The sequence below is a fragment of the Rhinolophus sinicus genome, linkage group LG06 (genome assembly GCF_036562045.2).
Source record: "Rhinolophus sinicus isolate RSC01 linkage group LG06, ASM3656204v1, whole genome shotgun sequence".
Taxonomy (NCBI): Eukaryota; Metazoa; Chordata; class Mammalia; order Chiroptera; family Rhinolophidae; genus Rhinolophus; species Rhinolophus sinicus.
In genome coordinates, this window is record NC_133756.1 from 87,839,013 (window position 1) to 87,857,793 (window position 18,781).

General features: G+C 36.6%; 1 protein-coding gene across 5 annotated transcripts in view; it reads left to right on the top strand.

The window, feature by feature from the left end:
• ALG9 (ALG9 alpha-1,2-mannosyltransferase) overlaps positions 1-18,781 on the top strand; it is a 98,549-nt gene that overhangs the window by 27,164 nt on the left and 52,604 nt on the right. For all 5 annotated transcript variants that reach the window (XM_019715285.2, XM_019715284.2, XM_019715286.2 and 2 more), the window contains 5 exons: positions 2,511-2,633; positions 5,630-5,784; positions 7,808-7,937; positions 8,568-8,715; positions 9,643-9,772. In XM_019715285.2, the coding sequence (XP_019570844.2) occupies positions 2,511-2,633; positions 5,630-5,784; positions 7,808-7,937; positions 8,568-8,715; positions 9,643-9,772 (686 nt within the window). The remainder of the gene's footprint in view (positions 1-2,510; positions 2,634-5,629; positions 5,785-7,807; positions 7,938-8,567; positions 8,716-9,642; positions 9,773-18,781) is intronic.

Below are 18,781 nucleotides of genomic sequence, written 5' to 3' on the forward strand. Positions count from 1 at the left end.
TTATGAAATGTTCACAGCTTAGCTGTAACTTGGTCTATGAGCAGTTAACACATAAAAATAATTGAGTTTACCAAGTTAATACTTTTGGTTCTGCATCTCAGAGTTTGTATACCTAGGTAAAAAATAGTCAGCCCTAACAGGAAGGTATAATAAGTTGTGGTAGAGACAAATACAGAGGGTGCCCAAAGAATGTATACACATTTTGAGAAAGGAAAACTATTAAAATTGTAATATTCAGTATATACTGATAACAAAAGATGAATACAAGTCACGTTTGACTTCTGCAATTACAAGAGGTGCTCAAAGTGGTTACCATCAGTGTCCAGACACTTTTGATAATGGCAAACTACTGCTTGAGCAAGTTGACCAAAGTGTCCACTTGTATACGTTTTTTTTGGCACCCCCGGTATTTGCTGGAAACTAAATAGCTTCCCTGAAAAAACAATATGTATTTGCAAGAATCAAAGAGAAAGAGGTTTTTTTTTTCTATTGATAGCATTGCCTCCACGCTGGCAATCAGGAGAGGATTGTGCAAAAACTTAACCTCGCTGGAAAGCAGACTCCTAAAAGGCTCAGTTTAGGAAACGTGTTGTTAAATATTAATTAAAATCCAGAGAAGACTGTTATTTCTGTTTTGAAAATAGAACCATCCATTAGTTTTCTGTAACCCAAAAAGTTATTTGTAAAGAATACAAGATATAAATGACTCTAATGCATTTGGCCTGAGACAGGACCTGTGTTCCTGAATTGTCTCATTGTATTTTCCCAAAAGGTGGCACACAGTTGAACTTGAGTCCTTCCTTAGGGTACCCCCCTCCCTCTTATTCCTCCCCTAAATGTTTCTCGCATTATAGGTTTGGTTTCTAATCTTATTTTGCTGTGCAAGCTGCAGAAATGTCAGGTTTTCCTGACTATTCCTTTTGATTACCCTTTTAAGCAATGCTGATTGCAGGAAATTGCTACGGTGCAAGGCCGGTGTCACAACACACAGTAATTAAAGCCCGCATGTGTCATTCATTGCCTGATTGAAATAATTACACAGAGGGGCAGAGCAGATAAAAAACCTGCTCATGTGTAGGGGGTGCTGTTTCTCATCTTTTGGGCTTAAGGATTTTTGAGTTAAAGAATCAAAGCTAGTGTAAGGCTTGTGTTTTCAGTCATTTTGTTTCATTCTGAGTCTTCAAAACTTCTGAGCAGGGTCTGGGTCTCTGAACATTGTTTTCCTAAGGAAGACAAGTTTTGCTACCATGTTTCCCTGAAAATAAGACCTAACTGGAAAATAAGCCCTAGCATGATTTTTCAGGATGACATCCCCTGAACATAAGCCCTAATGCGTCTTTTGGAGCAAAAATTAATATAAGACCCGATCTTATTTTCGGGGAAACACGGTATTTACCAAACAAGGTTTCCTCTATCCTTGACTATAAAGCAGTGGTTGAGCACATAAAATGGTAAGATACTAGAATGTAAATGGATGAGCAGGTGACAAGGAAATGAGAAAGGCCTGAACAGCTCAGTGCTACAAGCCTGCCTGCCCCCACTTCAGATGGCAGTGGAAAGTCCAGGTTGTCTCCAGTGCTTCTGGCAGCTATAGATTGGAAGTTCCTACAGCCCCCTCCTTGGGTTCATTTAATTTGCTAGAGTGGCTCATAGAACTCTGAGAAACGTGTGCTTACTTTGACCAGTCTATTATAAAGGACACAAGTGAACAGCCAGACCCAAGAGATGCATAGGGCAAGGTATGTGGGAAGGGGTTTGGAGCTCCTGTGCTCTTTGAGCACGCCACTCCCCACAGCTCTGTGTTCACCATCCCGGAAGCTCTCTGAACCCTGCCCTTTTGGGTGTTTATAGAAGCTTCATTACACAAGTGTGGTTGATTAAATAAATCACTGGCCGTTGGTGATTGAACTTTATTGCCAGACCCTCTCCCCTTCTCTGAGATCAGAGTTCAGGGGGTAGGACTGAAATTTTTACCCTCTAATCTCAAGGTTGGTTCCCCTGACATCCAGGTCCCATCCTTTAGTTACCTAGGGGCTTTCCTAAGGTCTTCCTAATTAACATAACAAAAGACACTTTATAGCTCTCATCACTTAGGAATTTTTAAAAATTTTAGGAGTTCTATACCAAGAATGGGGATGAAGACCAAATACGTATTTATTATACATCACATTATCACCACTAAGCTGTTTAACTTATTTGGTTGTTCTGAAAAGTTTTAGTCCCATTTGGGTATGGCCATTTGGGTAAATATAGTGGTCAGTTTAGAAAATACAGCTTAGGATTTGGAACTTGATTTCTATCTAAATTGTGACCAATCCCATTCTCTTCCAGTCTTTTACTCATGTGCTTTCTTGTGTGTGGCTGAGCACGGGAAGAGTGAGCTTGTGGAAGCTCATTAACTGTGTCATTGGGTCATCAGCATTACTCCAATGGAGAACATTATGTATCAAACACTGGAGTAGGTATTGGAGGCATCCACTAATTATTTCTTATCTCTTTGTCTCCCTTAGGTACAGAACCCTGGTATTTCTATTTAATTAATGGATTTCTGAATTTTAATGTAGTCTTTGCTTTGGCTCTTCTGGTCTTACCACTGACTTCTCTTATGGAATACCTACTACAGAGATTTCATGGTGAGTGGCGTAAGGGATGATATTATTATGGAAGGATAGAGCAAGTAACGATGTATACCAAGAAATGAAAAATAATCTACTTATTCTCCATTTTCTTCCTATGCAAATCATTGGCTCATTGAATTTTTGATCTGTATCTGTAGATTATTTAGACCCTTGGGAAGATTTGGTTAATAATTGCAAGTTATACTTTGTGAGGTATATAAATGTCTAATCACTATGTTGTTTTATACACCTGAAACTAATAAAAAAAAATCTAATTTTAACAAAAAAAAATTGCAAGTTAAACTGACAATGAAGAGCTTCATATCCTTTAAAGTGAGGAAGTCAGTATAATTTACAGCACCACCTGGGGAGGCAAAAACACATAAAATCTCAGAAGATAGTCCTATTTAAGTCTTCTGTTTTTTAAAGAAGCATGTGTTAACATGGTAGATTGCTTAAGATAATCACTATTAGAGGCAAACATTCTTTTGGAAATTACTTTCACCCAAAATTTGAAAAATAAACCACATTGGGATTCCCTCAAATTGGATACTGAAGTGAGAGAAGCTTTGGATTTCCGAAGAAGCATGATGTGTCTCTTTGTTGTGCTTTGCTTCTGTGTTTGCCTTATTGTGGAAGGTTGGTTTGTCATTAGTTTGCTTGACCTGATTCTATATTATTGCAGAGCCAGTGTTTTCTCAAGTTGTCATGACTCTGGATATCTAGTGCCCATAGTTAATAAGAGAATATGAAAGCAGCCTTCAGAGTTACTTTTGTTTTGTTTGAGGACTTCTGTTTTAACATAACCACAATCCATTATTGCAACAAAATTAACAGTTATTCTTTAATATCATCTAATATCCAGGTGATATTCAGATTTTCTACATTGTCTAAAAAATAGCTTTTTACAGTTAGTTTGTTTGAAGCAGGTCTAAACAAGGGTCATATACTGAATTTGGTGTTGTGTTTCTTAAGCTTTTTAAGAGGTTCCTCACTATTGCCTTTTTCCTCCCAAATATTTCTAAAGAAATCAAATCATTCATCTTGCCTAGTGTCCCACATTTGGATTCAGCTGTTTGTTCCATTGAGGTGATAATTTATTCCTCCATTCCTTGTGTTTCTTAAGGATCACTTCGTCTTTGTTTGAAAAGTAACTATTTTTCTGACTATAAAAATAATTTATGCTTGTGTAAAATTTGGAAAAGCTTGTGATGTAAGCATAAAAGCAGTACCGTAAGCTGTTCTCTATAAGTACGAATCCAGTTTTGGTTTAAAAATGTATAATGTACATACATGTCTGCCTATGAGTGCTTTCTGGGGTTTTTTTTAATACTTTTTGTGTATTTTATAATATGAACTACTTTTTTTAAAAGAAAAAAACAGAAAAATATAAAGAAGTAGGAAAGAAATTACCCATTTATCCCATCATGTAGTACAACTGTGATTATGATTTTATATATTATATTGAGGACATTTCAAAAATTTAGGACATGTTGGGGCGGCCCTGTAGCTCAGGCGGTTAAAGCTCCATGCTTCTAACTCTGAAGGCTGCTGGTTCGATTCCCGCATGGGCTTGTGGGCTATCAACCACAAGGTTGCCAGTTCAATTCCTCGAGTCCCGCAAGGGATGGTGGGCAGCGCCCCCTGCAACTAGCAATGGCAACTGGACCTGGAGCTGAGCTGTGTCCTCCACAACTAAGATTGAAAGGACAACAACTTGACTGGGAAAAAAGTCCTGGAAGTACACACTGTTCCCCAATAAAGCCCTGTACTCCTTCCCCAATAAAAAAAAATCTTAAAAAAAAAGAAATTTAGGACATATTTTAAAAATGTATTTGTTAGCATTTAAGATGCACAAGAGAAAAAGACTGCTTACTTTTAGAAATAGATTTATTTTCTTATAATTAAGAAAATTCCAACCTAAAATACTTCTTGGGGAGGTATAAATTCTAAATTATAGCCTAAAATTTCATGATAAAATCTTAGAGTGGAAAGTTTTAAAAGATAAGCTTGTTATTGCAGTTCACGAATTTTTATCCCTAAAGAATTTCTGCAAAAATGCAGGTAACTTAGGAACGCTAAATTAGACATTGCTAAAATAAGGCGGATCTTTTCAGTCAGATCTTTTCATCTAAACCTGTTCATTATAGACATATTGGACACCAGGGGGCACTCTCTACCTACCATTTGCCTGTGATTCCTATGCCCTGCTCATTATTACTAATATAAGCATAGTTGGGGAAAGCATTCGCTGTGGGTTGCAGGCTTATCACTCCGTGTTCATGTACCTAACCACAGGAACTTTCCAGCAGGCGCTTGGGTCTTAGTGTTCATTAAGTTCCTTTCATTTTTTCACATGCTTTACGTACATTTTGGTTCCAATTTTGGGATTCAGAGTGGATGGGTATTTGCAAAAGAGGAGAGAAAACTTGATCAGTAACCTTCCTGTAACAGTGTTTTTATATTTGCTTCAAAAGAAACTCATTTGTGGCTTGACAAAAACTAGTGATGGGTTTGAGAATCCAGCTCTTTTTCTTTTCTTTCATCTGTAGCTATTTGAGCAGACTGATTGGTGTATAGCTAAGAAGATTAATGTATTAAACAGAACATAGGGATTAAAACCCAAGAAATGAGTTTATGTTATGCTTTTGGTTAATCTCAGGAACCTTTAATCTTAGTGGCAGGATTCATTAGAGAGAGAAGGCTTTTTATTTCTTCATCCAGTGTAGGAATTCTTAAGGTCTGTTACCCATTCACCTGGCTTTCATTTGTGTTCTAGCCAAATCCAATATTGTGCCGCCCTTTAGATGTTGGATCTCTTGGGAGAGTTAAGGTGTATAGACCTCTTTCTACTGATTCCTTCATTGCATCGAAGAAAGTGTGAATACAAGAGTTCAAAATTTTATAGGGTGCCCTAGGGCAAACTTTCTAGTTTGAGATTGAGAACATTGAAGCTAACTATGTTGTTTTGTTCTAATATAGTGAAAAGTGGATATTTTTCTGTCTTGCAGTACAGAATTTGGGCCACCCATATTGGCTTACCTTGGCGCCCATGTATATTTGGTTTATAATTTTCTTCATCCAGCCTCATAAAGAGGAGAGATTTCTTTTCCCTGTATATCCGCTTATATGTCTCTGTGGCGCTGTGGCCCTTTCTGCACTTCAGGTGAGTTTCAGGGAAATGCATATCTGCTTCATTGTGTTTCACTTTTTAAATTGTTCATAAAGCTTAAAGGCAAATTACAAGATGCTTTCACCTTAGATATTTTATTCATACATTGTACCTGATACATATCATATTATTAAAGCTCTGTGTAGAGATTGCTTAGCTGTTGATTGTACTCTTTATTTGCTGATTACAAATTTGCAGTGTTAATTTGAGTGCTGTCTCTGTTGCCAACAAGAATCCAATTGCTATTAAAGAAATGTTTTTAAGTCATTGTATGGGCCTGCCACAGAATGGTGGCAGCGGAGCAGAGCTAATGTAGTATATGCTCTTCAGTTGTGAGGTCAGAATAAAACTTACCTGTTTGGGATGACATCATGCAGTTAGCAGAATACGACACTTTGTAATCCTGGCTTAAAGGTTGTCCAGGTCAATCCCTGTCAGAATTAATCTTGAACACCTCTGCATTTGTGGTCTCAGAAGCTTCAGACTCTTTTTTGACTTCTACCATTTGCAAGGAACAGAAAAGAATAATCAGGGCGATACGTTTTTTCCTTAACAGATTATGGAAATATAATTCACAAACCATACAAGTCACCCATTTAAAGTGTACAATTCACTGGTTTTTAGTATATTCACAGATATGTGTAACCATCACCACAGTCAATTTTTGACCATTTTCATGATCTCAACAGCCCTATACTCTTTAGCTATAGTCACCCCCTTTTCCCATATCTCTCCAGCCCTAGACAACCACTAATCTACTTTCTGTCTCTCTATATTTGCTTATTCTGGACATTTCATATAAATGGAATCATAAAATACGTGGTCTTTTGTGACTGGCTCCTTTCACTTAGCATAATGTTTTTAGGGCTCATCCACGCTAGGATGAGAGTTTTAAGTAATTTTAATTATAAAAGTAATTGAACTTCATTGCAGATAATTTTTCCTTTACAACTTCCTAAATTAGTCCTACCCTAACAAAACACCTTCCAGTATTTTTGCCTGTCACATATCAAAGTTTATTATGGTTGTAATCTAAGTGTACATATATAACTTTATATCCCTTTTAATATGATTGTATCACAACATTCTCTATGTTGCCATATCCATACCCATCCTTTTAATAGCAGTACATTGTTCTGAATTGAATATGTCATTATTATATAATCTAATATATAACACATTGAATTGGTTATATATAATATAATGATTGGCTATAATGCAATTTATATTAGAGTTTAGGTTGCTCATTTATTTCTGTATTATAAATAATGCTAGGATAAATGTCTTCATTTAGGTATTTGGATTCTTTCTTTAGGACAGATTCCCCAAAATATGAAAGGAGTTCAAACATATTTATGGCACTTGTTATATATTGCAAAATTACTTTCTAAAAGTCGTTCTAGTCTAGGAGGGAAAGAAAGAAGGAAAGAAATCTAATGGGATGGTACTCAAAGACTGCAGAATTCATGCATGTATATGTATATTTGCAATAATATTGACCTAGTTTGTGAAGTAGGTTAGCAAATAACGAACAGCATTTTGCTAATGTTCTGTGAGAGAAATTCTGTTTTCTTCTTGCTTGGTCGTGAGACATTTTGTTGATACTAAAAATTTGTCCACCAGGAAAGTAAAGATTAATACTTGTTATATCAAAATAGATTGAGATACTTGATATATTTAAAAACAAAAAAAACAAAAACACAACAAAAAACTGCCAAGAAGCAAAAAAAATTAAATAATTAGCACTAGAGAAATATGCAAACAATTTTCCTATTAAGCCAGTGAGATTTCATCCTTGGGAAGCCCTCTGGCTGGCTGAGCTGCAGATAGTCTTAATGGAGTTTGCTTTAATCTTAGACTTTGGAGTAGGTTCCTCACTAAGAGTTTGCAAATCTCAGACCCTTGATAGAATCTCTTCTGCCGCTTTTTCCCTCTTGGTGTTACTACGATGTCTTGTGATTATGTATGTCCTGCAAGGTATATCTTTTTATTTCAATATGGTTTTCTTTTCTTCTAGAAATGTTACCACTTCGTGTTTCAGCGATACCGCCTGGAGCATTATACTGTGACTTCAAATTGGTTGGCGTTAGGAACACTATTCCTGTTTGGACTCTTATCCTTTTCTCGCTCTGTGGCCCTGTTCAGAGGTAGATACACCGAGAGTGTCTTAACCAATACTCGTAAGGCATTTCACCTTGGCTTGTGCTTAATATGTGATTGTTTAGTATAATTCAGCTTAAGCTGTAAGGAGGATTTTTCTACAGGGAGAACCGGTGGACTTAATATTAACACTGGGATGTGACTTCTACACATTAGGATTGAAGAGATTGAGAATTCCTTTTAGTGTGATTAACTATAAATTGTTGTCTCCAGTTGACTTTTTTTTCTTTTAAAGGATGCTTTTTCCTTTTAATGGATGAATCAAGGAAGCCTTAAACTTAGGATGCAAATTTGGAGCTCAATTCCTGTGATTGTGTTTTTTCTTACAATCATTTGGATCCAGAATATTAAAATGTGTCAAAGAACATGAAGTATGAAACACGGGAGTAAAATAAAACCATTATTTTAGGTAAAATAGGACCTCTGCTGTACTCATCTTCCTGACTGTAGAGACATTTTATGCCAGTAGAGCGGGCTTCCTGCTGGAGTTGTTGCTGTGAACCTTCACACTCTTAAATTTCGCATGGGTTACAGTGAGACATTGACATCCATTATCATTAAATGTCAGAATCTCATCTTACTCCTCTTTGGCTTTCACAAACCTTTCTCCCTTCCAGGATATCATGCGCCCCTTGACTTGTATCCAGAATTTTACCGACTTGCTACAGACCCAACCATCCACACTGTCCCGGAAGGCCGACCTGTTAATGTCTGTGTAGGAAAAGAATGGTATCGATTTCCTAGCAGCTTCCTTCTGCCCGATAAGTAAGTTGTCATTTCATTCCCACAGTTTTCAATCAAGGAGTAAAATAATTCTTTGGCAATATCTTCTGAATTTTCCTTCATTTGGATTTTTCACAAAAAGTTTGTGAATAATTTGCCATCTCAGAGAGTTGTGGGATCACTGCGCACCCATCGCCTATATTCAGTACGCTGAGCGCTGGTCTGGTTATGCACCTTGCACTGCCCTTACCACAACGGTCTGGGGACTTCTAAAACCGCTTTGCTAGTGGCTTTTCCTGGGGAATCTTATATAAATTTCTGTAATTATCTGATATTAATTCACTTCTAAAAGTGGTCTAGCAAGAAGAGTGTTTTTAGAGAAGAACTGGTTGTCATTCAACAACAGTGAAAATTCTCCACCAATGTATGGACATTGGGAAAAGCTGTGGTTGAGATACCTGTACCACTTTCCTTTAAGCTGTCTATTGGATGTGATAGCATGGGCTCTGGAGTTCCTTGGATTTGTTTAGTATGGACAGAGAGGAGTCCTGTTTAGGGAAAAGGAGTATCAGGTTATGGTGAGTTCTTACATTTCACTCTTTTTACTATACACCTAATGATTTGCTTTAATTTTGGTAAGTCCCTCTGATCATGCAGTAATTGGCAATACACTTTGATGCTTTTCTGGTCGTTTGATGGTATGACCAATTCATTGCAAATTTCATTGCTGAGAGTTGGTGAGATGGGTTGAGAGACCTCTAGTTGAAAATGTCTTAGCGAGTTTGGACTGAATTGTGACCTCTGCCTCTATGCTCCTTGGATGAGATTTTAGCAGAAATGTTTTTTTCTCCTAGTGAAATGAAATGTTTTTCACATTTTGGATTTTTTTTCAGCTTGTTTATTTCAAATACATTTAGCACTGTGAGCCTCCTGTGTTTTTATTATTCTCCTTATTTGTGTTTCTGACAGTTGGCAACTTCAGTTCCTCCCATCAGAGTTCAGGGGCCAGTTACCAAAACCTTTTGCGGAGGGACCACTGGCCACCCGGATTGTTCCTACTGACATGAATGACCAAAACCTAGAGGAGCCATCCAGATACGTAAGGGCAACATTCTCCTTTTACTACTTTGAAAAAAGTTCTGCCCCTAAAGTCTGTTGGCTTACATATTAGAACACTGATGAAATGGGGAGTTCTCAAAAAGTGATTTCTTTAGGGTGAGGGACATAACAACTTTTGTTGAGAAAGAATGAATAGTATCACTTTTATTTTCAAATTACTTTATTTTCTGTGTAAAACATATTATTCAATATATTTTTTAAGCTGGGCTAGAAATTTTCTTATGTTGATTTCAGATCATTTTGAAACACATTCTGAAACTTATATCATTCCTTGGCCCATTAAAATACATGGTGGGGAACTTGCAAGTTATCATTAGACCTTTGACCTAACTACTAGTTTATCCTGGTTTTAGCAAATGGACAGTCAGTGAAGCCCATTTTCATAGTCCATGGAGCAATATCTGTCAGGGCCATGCTCTTCTACCCACTTGTCTTTACGCACACTGAGATCCCATGTGGATATTATTTCAGTTCCTTGGAAAGATGACACTTTTGCCATTTGATACCAGTAAAATCCTTGATTGTGGAAAAGGTGAGAGCAGTGAAGATAGTTCTCCTGGTTCCCAGGGACAGTAAAACATTATTTTATAGAATTATTAGAAAGCACATTTTTGGGCAGCCTGTCCATTAAAGTAATATTTAACAATTTAAATGTCAAATATATTTTGTTTAGGTTTTCTTATGTCAGGACTTCTTAGTTCTCTTCTGAAGCAAACCTGCAGCCACATCTGGCCTTTTGTCTCCCAGATTGGGGCTGGTTAGATCTCCATGGAGACTCGCAGGGCTTATGAGTGAGATTCTTACTGTGTGAGCTTTAGCTATGAGCTATGAAAAAGGACATCATAGGATATGAACTTGGCCTGGCCCACTGAGAAGGGAAGATATGCATTCCACTAAGTGGCTTATATTACAGCTTCCTTCTAACTTAAGCCTCTGGTTCCTGTAACAGTGGAAATACCCTTGGGCAGGGTGAACTGTTACTGTTCATTTTCATTTTAGCTGCAGATACTCTCCTGAGAGCATGCTTTAATGTACAGATGATCGCTATTGGGACACTACTAGATAGTCAAAAGAGTGGGAATTAATTCAGAGTGATGTTGTTGAGTTATGTTTTAGGAAGAGGTAGCATAAGGTAGTAAAAATGAGTGTGGACTTTGGAGTCAAGTAGGCCTGAGTTCAAATCCCAGTTATGTTGCTTATCTTAGTGACCTTTGGTGAATTAGTTAACTTCTCTGTTCAACTAATTTCAGTTTCTATCTGGAAGATGGTACTGCCATTTTAGGCTACCATTTCTACCCCATACCTATTTTGGAAGATTATTATGAGATTGGCTATTTAATGTCTCTCTGTCGTATTTAGCATGTACTGTGATCAGGGATTCATTTTTTTTCTTTAATTTTTAAAAAAAATTTTATGGGAATATTTGGGAATGATGTGTTTCTCCAGGGCCCAGGCCCAAGTCGTCCTTCGATCTAGTTGTGGAGGGCACAGCTCAGCTCCAAGTCCAGTCGCTGTTTTCAGTCTTAGTTGCAGGGGGCGCAGCATACCATCCCATGCGGGAATTGAACCAGCAACCTTGTTGTTGAGAGCTCCTGCTCTAACCAACTGAGCCATCCAGTCACCCCTCTGGAAGCTCAGTGGCAACTTGTTGTCTTCAATCTAGTGGAGGGCGCAGCTCATTGGCCCATGTGGGAATCGAACTGGCAACCCTGTTGTTTAGAGTTCACACTCTAACCATCTGAACCATCCAGCTGCCCCAGGGATTCATTTCTTTTAGTTAACTGTTTAAAAAATATTTGTTTTCCTCTGTTGATAAAAGTAATAATAATAAAATCTATCAGTAAGAAAAACAATCATCTATAATCTCATTATGAAACTATTGTTACCATTTTGATGTTTTTTTCTTTCACTTTTTTCTCTTGCATACATATGTGCATATATATGTAAACAAAAATCTTGTTTTTTTTTGTGTGTGTGTTTTTAAGTATTGTTGTAGTTCTTTAAGAGATGATGCGAGGCTCAAGACTGTAATGGCCAAATAACTTGGCTGGACGTATAGGTGCACATGCTATACTATATTTATGTTTGTTACTTCTGGTGTCGGTCCTGGTTTTAAGTCTGGGTTCATTCAAAAAGGCAAAATAAGTATGTTCTCTGTTTTTCCTGAGCATGCTAAATAGCAACATTATTTTTATCTGCCCTTTGGCTCTGAGTGACAGGTTTTAGCCAACCCTTGGCTCCAATGCTAAGTTATTTGGGTCTGTCTCCTATTTCTAGTCTGCATGGAAACTAGGAAACATGCGTGACCTTCTTTATTTCATTTAACCTTTTGTATCTCTGAGTTTATCAAGAATTAGGAGTGAGTGTTTGTAAAGGTTCTGTGGTTTCTGCATTATTATAACTTATTGCAGAAATAATATATTTTTATTTCATATTCTTTCCTGGTAGCTATTTAGCTGTTAAATATTCCATTATTGAGCAGGTGGCATTTTTATAGTGGTACATGCCAAGGGTTTCTGCCAGAATCCAGGTCTCAATTTAGAGGATACATTTAGTTTACCTTGAAAAAAATCTCAAGTTTGCTTGTGGAAGTGGAGTTGGAAGGGTTGCAGCTTGTGAAAGGGTTATCTGAAATATGACAGAAAGTTATAATACCAAATATGGATGGGTGTGGCTCATAACACGCAGTTAGCCGAAGAAGCTGGGAGATAAATTTGAGTGTGTGCTTGTATACACTTTGTATATTCCTATGCTGAATGGCTGTACTGGGTGCAGTTTCCCGGATTCACCCAGTTTTTCTTGTGGATTAAGTGACAGATAAGCAAATGCAAAAATTAAATTATGCTTAAATTGTGCCCTAATATGTCAGTTGGCATTAGAACATGTTTGCGTTTTCAAAACACGTGTTACAACAGAACTGACTATATTTCAGTGAAAGCTTTCCATATCTTGTTTTTCTTTATCCTTGCTTTTACCATTTAATCAGTGGAAAGAATTAATGGATTTGAAAGGAAATTTAAAATATCATAAAGTCTATTGTTCTTCATTTTGTGGGTGAAGAAACTGAGGCTCAGAGAGGTTGTAACTTGACAAAGATTAGTCCTAGGATAAGAAGCCTGGTTCAGGATCCCCAATATTCTTTTCACACCTCCTCTTACTTCTAAAGTCACTTGTAGTTTATACCATATGGCATATCAGTTGAATATATGTTTTCATGCAATGGTTAATCATTCTTTGACGTAACAGGGCTGAATAGACATTAAGTGGTTGAACATTACTTTTTAAAAAGGTTACTTTCCAGTTCTAGAGCTCTGTCATATATATACCAGGCACTTTACATAGTAATTATTGTGTATATCAGTTAATAGAAATGATCAGACTCTACTCCCTTTTCTTTTTTCTCTCTTCTTTTTCTTTCTCTTTTAATCCTTTCTCTGACCTTTATTGGAAGTCCTCATTGGAGGAGAAAATAAATCGCCCTATAGATTTTTTCACCAATTGTTATCAGCCTTCAGTATCAAAGCAAGCAGATTCGAATTGCTCTAATATGTGCAGTAGAGTAAGATTGGAATCCACTAAGAATTGAAATGAAGGCTGTTCAACATATTTCTTTAAAATTAATTCCCTAGTATCCATTGCCGTTGTGTATTTAGAAATTATCCATATCCATTGGTGTTTAGAAATTAAGTGATGTTTCTTTCCATGATCTTCCACCCAATGACCAAAAATTTTTACCTGCGAGTTTACATTTTGACAGTGCAGTAAAATTTTACTTGTGCATTTAAAGATTCAATCGACAAGTATGTATTTAGCAAGGTTGTATGGTAGACAATAAAACTATGAAACAGTCTGTGCCTCTGGGTGACGGCTATTTTAAAAAATTTAATTGGACTATATATGAAAGAAGAAGTGAAAAGCCAGAAATCTTTCGAAATCTTTCCCTATCAAATGTTTCCTCCTAGGCCTCAGTGCTTCTATTTTTTAAAAAAGGAAATATCATGGGAGAATGTTAATGGCTGGAAAAATAATGTAGTGACAAGAACACTGGGCTGGAAGTTAGGAGAACCTGTGATTCTTTTCTAGAACTGAATAAAGTGTATTTTCTTATATGACTTTGTAAGTTTTCAAGACCCTTGGAATAGCTTTGCATCTCTCTCCAATTTGCTGTAACTACACCTGAAATCCAGTTGAAGTGTTTAGATTTCTTATTCCACTACCTGTTTTCTAATCAAATATTTTATGGTGGCAGATATTATCTTGAGACATTATTCCTTGAGCCATGGCACCTAATGACCAGAGGTGGAAGTCTATATTCTACTTCTAGCCCAGAATGGATGACTGTCTGACACTGTGCTGTGTCATGCTACTTGAGTGTTATGCTGATGTTTGAGAGTTGAGAAGATATCATCACTACAGACTCCATGACCCTGTCAGAATCTCTGTAATAGCTGATGAGGAAAAGCTGTGAGAGTATTTATTATTACACAACTCCCCTCGCTTACTCCTCTCCCAACAAAATGCATACCTTTTATTATTGCTATCTTGACCTCTGTCTCAGGCCTTTTCTTTTCTTTTAGAATATATATTTTTGTTTACATCTGAGGTGGTATATTAAACTGTCATTTTTAACTGTAGCTGTTAAATAGTTACGTTCTTAACATACATTTATTGATAAGATGTAAACAATGTGATGTTGATTATCAATAAATTAGTTTGAATTCCTCACCACCACCTTTTTTTCTTTTGGTTTAGAGATGCTGATTTGTTCTTCTCCAAAGCATGTAGTGGATTGTTAGAAACTGAAAGAAGTCACATTTCTTTCAGAATGAGTCTTAAATGCATGTATTTTGCAAAATTTTAAGCTAAGGCATATTTTTAGCTTCAGCAGCTGGTTGATATGTAGCCTGTGACTAATGAAATGAAACTCATTTTTGTTTCATGATCATGTGTTAATGTCACCCTATAATTTTGTTATTTTTGATATAAGACTGAATGATTAAATCTGAAGAAATAAAAAAATGAGCTCTTTGGTTACACTTTAAGGCAGATTTAAATCATGTCTTTTGATTTTTGAATTGTAGATGATGTGGTTATGGAGCGTGTTCTCAGATTTTGCACGTGAGATACTGATAAAAATGAGAGAAGAAACTATTCTTTTTTATTCTGACTCTTAGACCTAAGGGGCAGTAGTCACTTGGTGTTACCAGGGATTCAGCCTGAGAAATGTCAAACTGAAAATAGTCACAGTAAAACAGGATATATAGCATGATCAGATTTTGTGAGGAAAAAATCTGTTTCTTCAGAGAATAAAGTCTGGGACATACATTGACAGGTTGATGGTGATTTTCTTTGGGTGGTAAGATTATTGACGATATTAAAAATACATTTAATATATTATAATCATGTTTTACTTTTATTATTTAAAAATATAAATAACCATAACGGGCTATAGATATCAAATCTTTGAAACTATCAAGAAGATCTCTGGACGCTTTACAAACAATGCTCAGCATGCTGTTACCTGACCTCTGGTTTCATGTCTTTGAGCACAAGAACCTTTAACTTAAAATTGGGAGATGGATTTTCTATTAACTAATTTTTACCTCTTAACCTTCTGGCCTCTTCTTAGTTAAGTAATTTCAATCATTATATCTAAGATTTTTTTTTTTTTCAAACTAGATCTTGATTGTTTCGAAGAAATGAATGTAGTTTACCTATTCCAAGCTATGAGGAAAAATGTTTTGTTTTGTTTTTAATTTTTACTAGGGAATATTGGGGAACAATGTGTTTTTCCAGGACCCATCAGCTCCAAGTCAAGTCATTGTTTTCAATCTAGTTGTGGAGGGTGCAGCTCACTGGCCCATGTGGAAACAGAACCTGTGACCTGGGTGTTATGAGCACTGCGCTCTAACCAACTGAGCCAACCGGCCGCCCCAGAAAAATGTTTTTAAAAACCTAGAAGTAGGGCCGGCCCGGTGGCTCAGGCGGTTAGAGCTCCATGCTCCTCACTCCGAAGGCTGCCGGTTCGATTCCCACATGGGCCATTGGGCTCTCAACCACAAGGTTGCCAGTTCAATTCCTTGAGTCCCGCAAGGGATGGTGGGCAGCGCCCCCTGCAACTAAAGATTGAACAGGGCACCTTGAGCTGAGCTGCCACTGAGCTTCCGGATGGCTCAGTTGGTTGGAGCTCGTCCTCTCAACCACAAGGTTGCCAGTTCAATTCCACGACTCCCGCAAGGGATGGTGGGCTGCACCCCCTGCAACTAGTAACAGGCAACGGGACCTGGAGCTGAGCTGTGCCCTCCACAACTAAGACTGAAAGAACAACTTGAAGCTGAACGGTACACTGCACAACTAAGATTGAAAGGACAACACTTGACTTGGAAAAAAAAAAAAGTCCTGGAACTACACACTGTTTCCCAATAAAGTCCTGTTCCCCTAACCCAATAAAATCTTTAAAAGCAAACAAACAAACTAGAAGTAAAAGAGGATGCTGCTGTGGCAAATAGACTATGCAAATAGACTCCCCTCCTATCCAGGTAGGAAGGGAGTTAAAGAATTGAATACAGATTTTTTAAAAATTGAAAAAATTGCCTGTTTTTAAGGTTCAGACAGAAGGCCTGTCCATCCAGTAAGTGTGCCAGAGACTACCTGTTGGCTGGGGCCTTCCTAACAGTCCTGGATCACTGGCTTAAAAAGATCACGATCCGTAAATCTTACCAGCACAATATCATTAATCCTCAATCTTCTGGCTTTTTTTTTTAATGTTTCTGATTCTGTTCCTTTATTGGTTCATTCATCCACCCATTAATTCAAAATCAGGAACTTTTTATTGTTTCCGACTGTATGTATGAAAATACAAAGGTGACCTGTCCTTTAAGAAAATTTGCTACCAAGAAAAAAAGAAAGAAAAATAAATGATGGTGAAAAAAAGGAATTGGGAGGAATAAACAATGTAGGAAGCAGAAAAAAACTTTCTTAATCAAAAATCTTTTATAATCAATGTTTCCTGATAGGATAAAAGAAAATTTTGGGAATCATAAAATAAAAATATGGCTTTGAAAAGGGAATAATCAGAAAATAAGAGCGCCAAGAAATTAAAAAATAAGATAATGTAGATTTTTAAAAATCAGTAGGGTGATTAGAAGATAAAGTTCAGGAAATCTTCCATACCATAACAATACAAAAGAAAAAAGAAAAAAAAAGAAAAGAAAAAAAGAGAGATAGAAAATAGGAAAAAAAGGAAAAAAGATCAGAGGATTGAACATTTATCTAATGGAGGGTCCAGAAAGAGAGAACAAATGAAATGGAGGAGAGAAAATTGCCAAAGAACATGAGAAAATTCCTCAGAACTGAAGATCATCGTTTTTCAGATTGAAGGAACCCACAAAGTGTACCTGAAATGATGCATAATAAACGATCCATACCAAGATGTATTGAGTACCAAAAGCAGTTAATGTGTATTATTATTTCATAGTTGAAAAATGAAAAGCTACCAGAAGAAAAAGCAGGAAGAGTTGCCTCCAGGAACGGGATCAGAGAATAAAGAGAGTACTGCTGTTTTTCATAATAAGCTCCTTGTACTATTGAAGTTTTGAACTATGCACATACATTGTTTTGATAAAGCTAAAGATGAATTCAGAAAAGGACATAAATCTTACTCTCAGAGTTTAGTAAAAGAGACACTTCTCAAATATTTAACAATGTAATGAGTGCCATCATGTTGTGTTGGGAGCACAGAGCCAACAGGAAGGACTCTTCTTACTTCTTTCTTTGGGAACAGCTTCACATAAGTGGTGGCTAGGATCTGGGTCTTAGAGGAAGATGAAGGTTTCTCTGGCGGAGGAAGGGGAAATTAATATTCCAGTCAAAGGGAACAACATAGGCAAATGCTTGAAGGATGAAAGAAAATTGAGTAAGTTTAGGGGAAAATAAATGGTTTGAGGTTTCTAGATTTTAGTTAATTGGGCAGAGCATTTTTCATTTCTTCCCTATTTCATTTATTCTCATATATTTATGTATGTGTGTGTTCTCTGCTGAATTATACATTTATTTAAGGACGAGTTCATGTCATTGTCCTTAATCTTTGAAACCTCCACAGTATTTAATATAGGGCTTATACATAGTAGATGATTTGAAAATTTTTAACTGAAGTACTAAAATAGCCCTTCATTTACTCTTCTTGAACTGAAGAGAGGCCTCCCCAAACCAGGATAATAATAGCAATTTAGACTAATTAGGACTCAAGCACTGCCATTCTTCAAGGTCTAGGTATACTCTAGGTAGAGTACTAGGTTTCAAGGTCCTGAGAACAGGGATCATGCCCTTTCCATCACTGCATCACCGACATGGTCCGGCACCGGACAGATGTTAATTAATGAACCTTTTCAGTCTTTATTAACAGATCCCAGACTGAAAGAAATACCTAACTCTCCTGTTTCCTCTTGTTTTAATTCAATCCTAAATTACCAAAGCCCCCGATTTCTGTAGCTGTCTCTGCCTGCCTTTACTAAAGAATAGAACTAGGTAGGTTTATGTTACCTAGCAAGATGCTAACCCACTAAAAAAAAATTCATATTATTGATTGCCTTAATGTCATAGTATTTACTGTAGGACTGATTAGCAGTTTATTTTTTAGAAAACAAGATTGATATCTCTTTTGATTAATGTTTTTATCCTCTGTCAAGTCTCATCAGCATGTTCAGTTTTCTCTATTTCTATTCTCATTTTGAAGGCTTTTCATGAGGATTTCATAGGAGTTTTTGCCATTTAGTTTATATTATTTGAGTTTGTTTTGAGAAAGATATACCTTGGTATTACAGACACAAGTTAACCAATTTCAGTCACATGTACCATCCCCCCAAATCTTGAGGCTTCTTATTGCTTTTTTTAATTTTAAAAACTTTTTGAAATAAAGATTTTAAAAATAAAAGATTTTGAAATAAAGTTTCATAGGAAGTTACAAAGATAGTACAGAGAAGGGTACAGG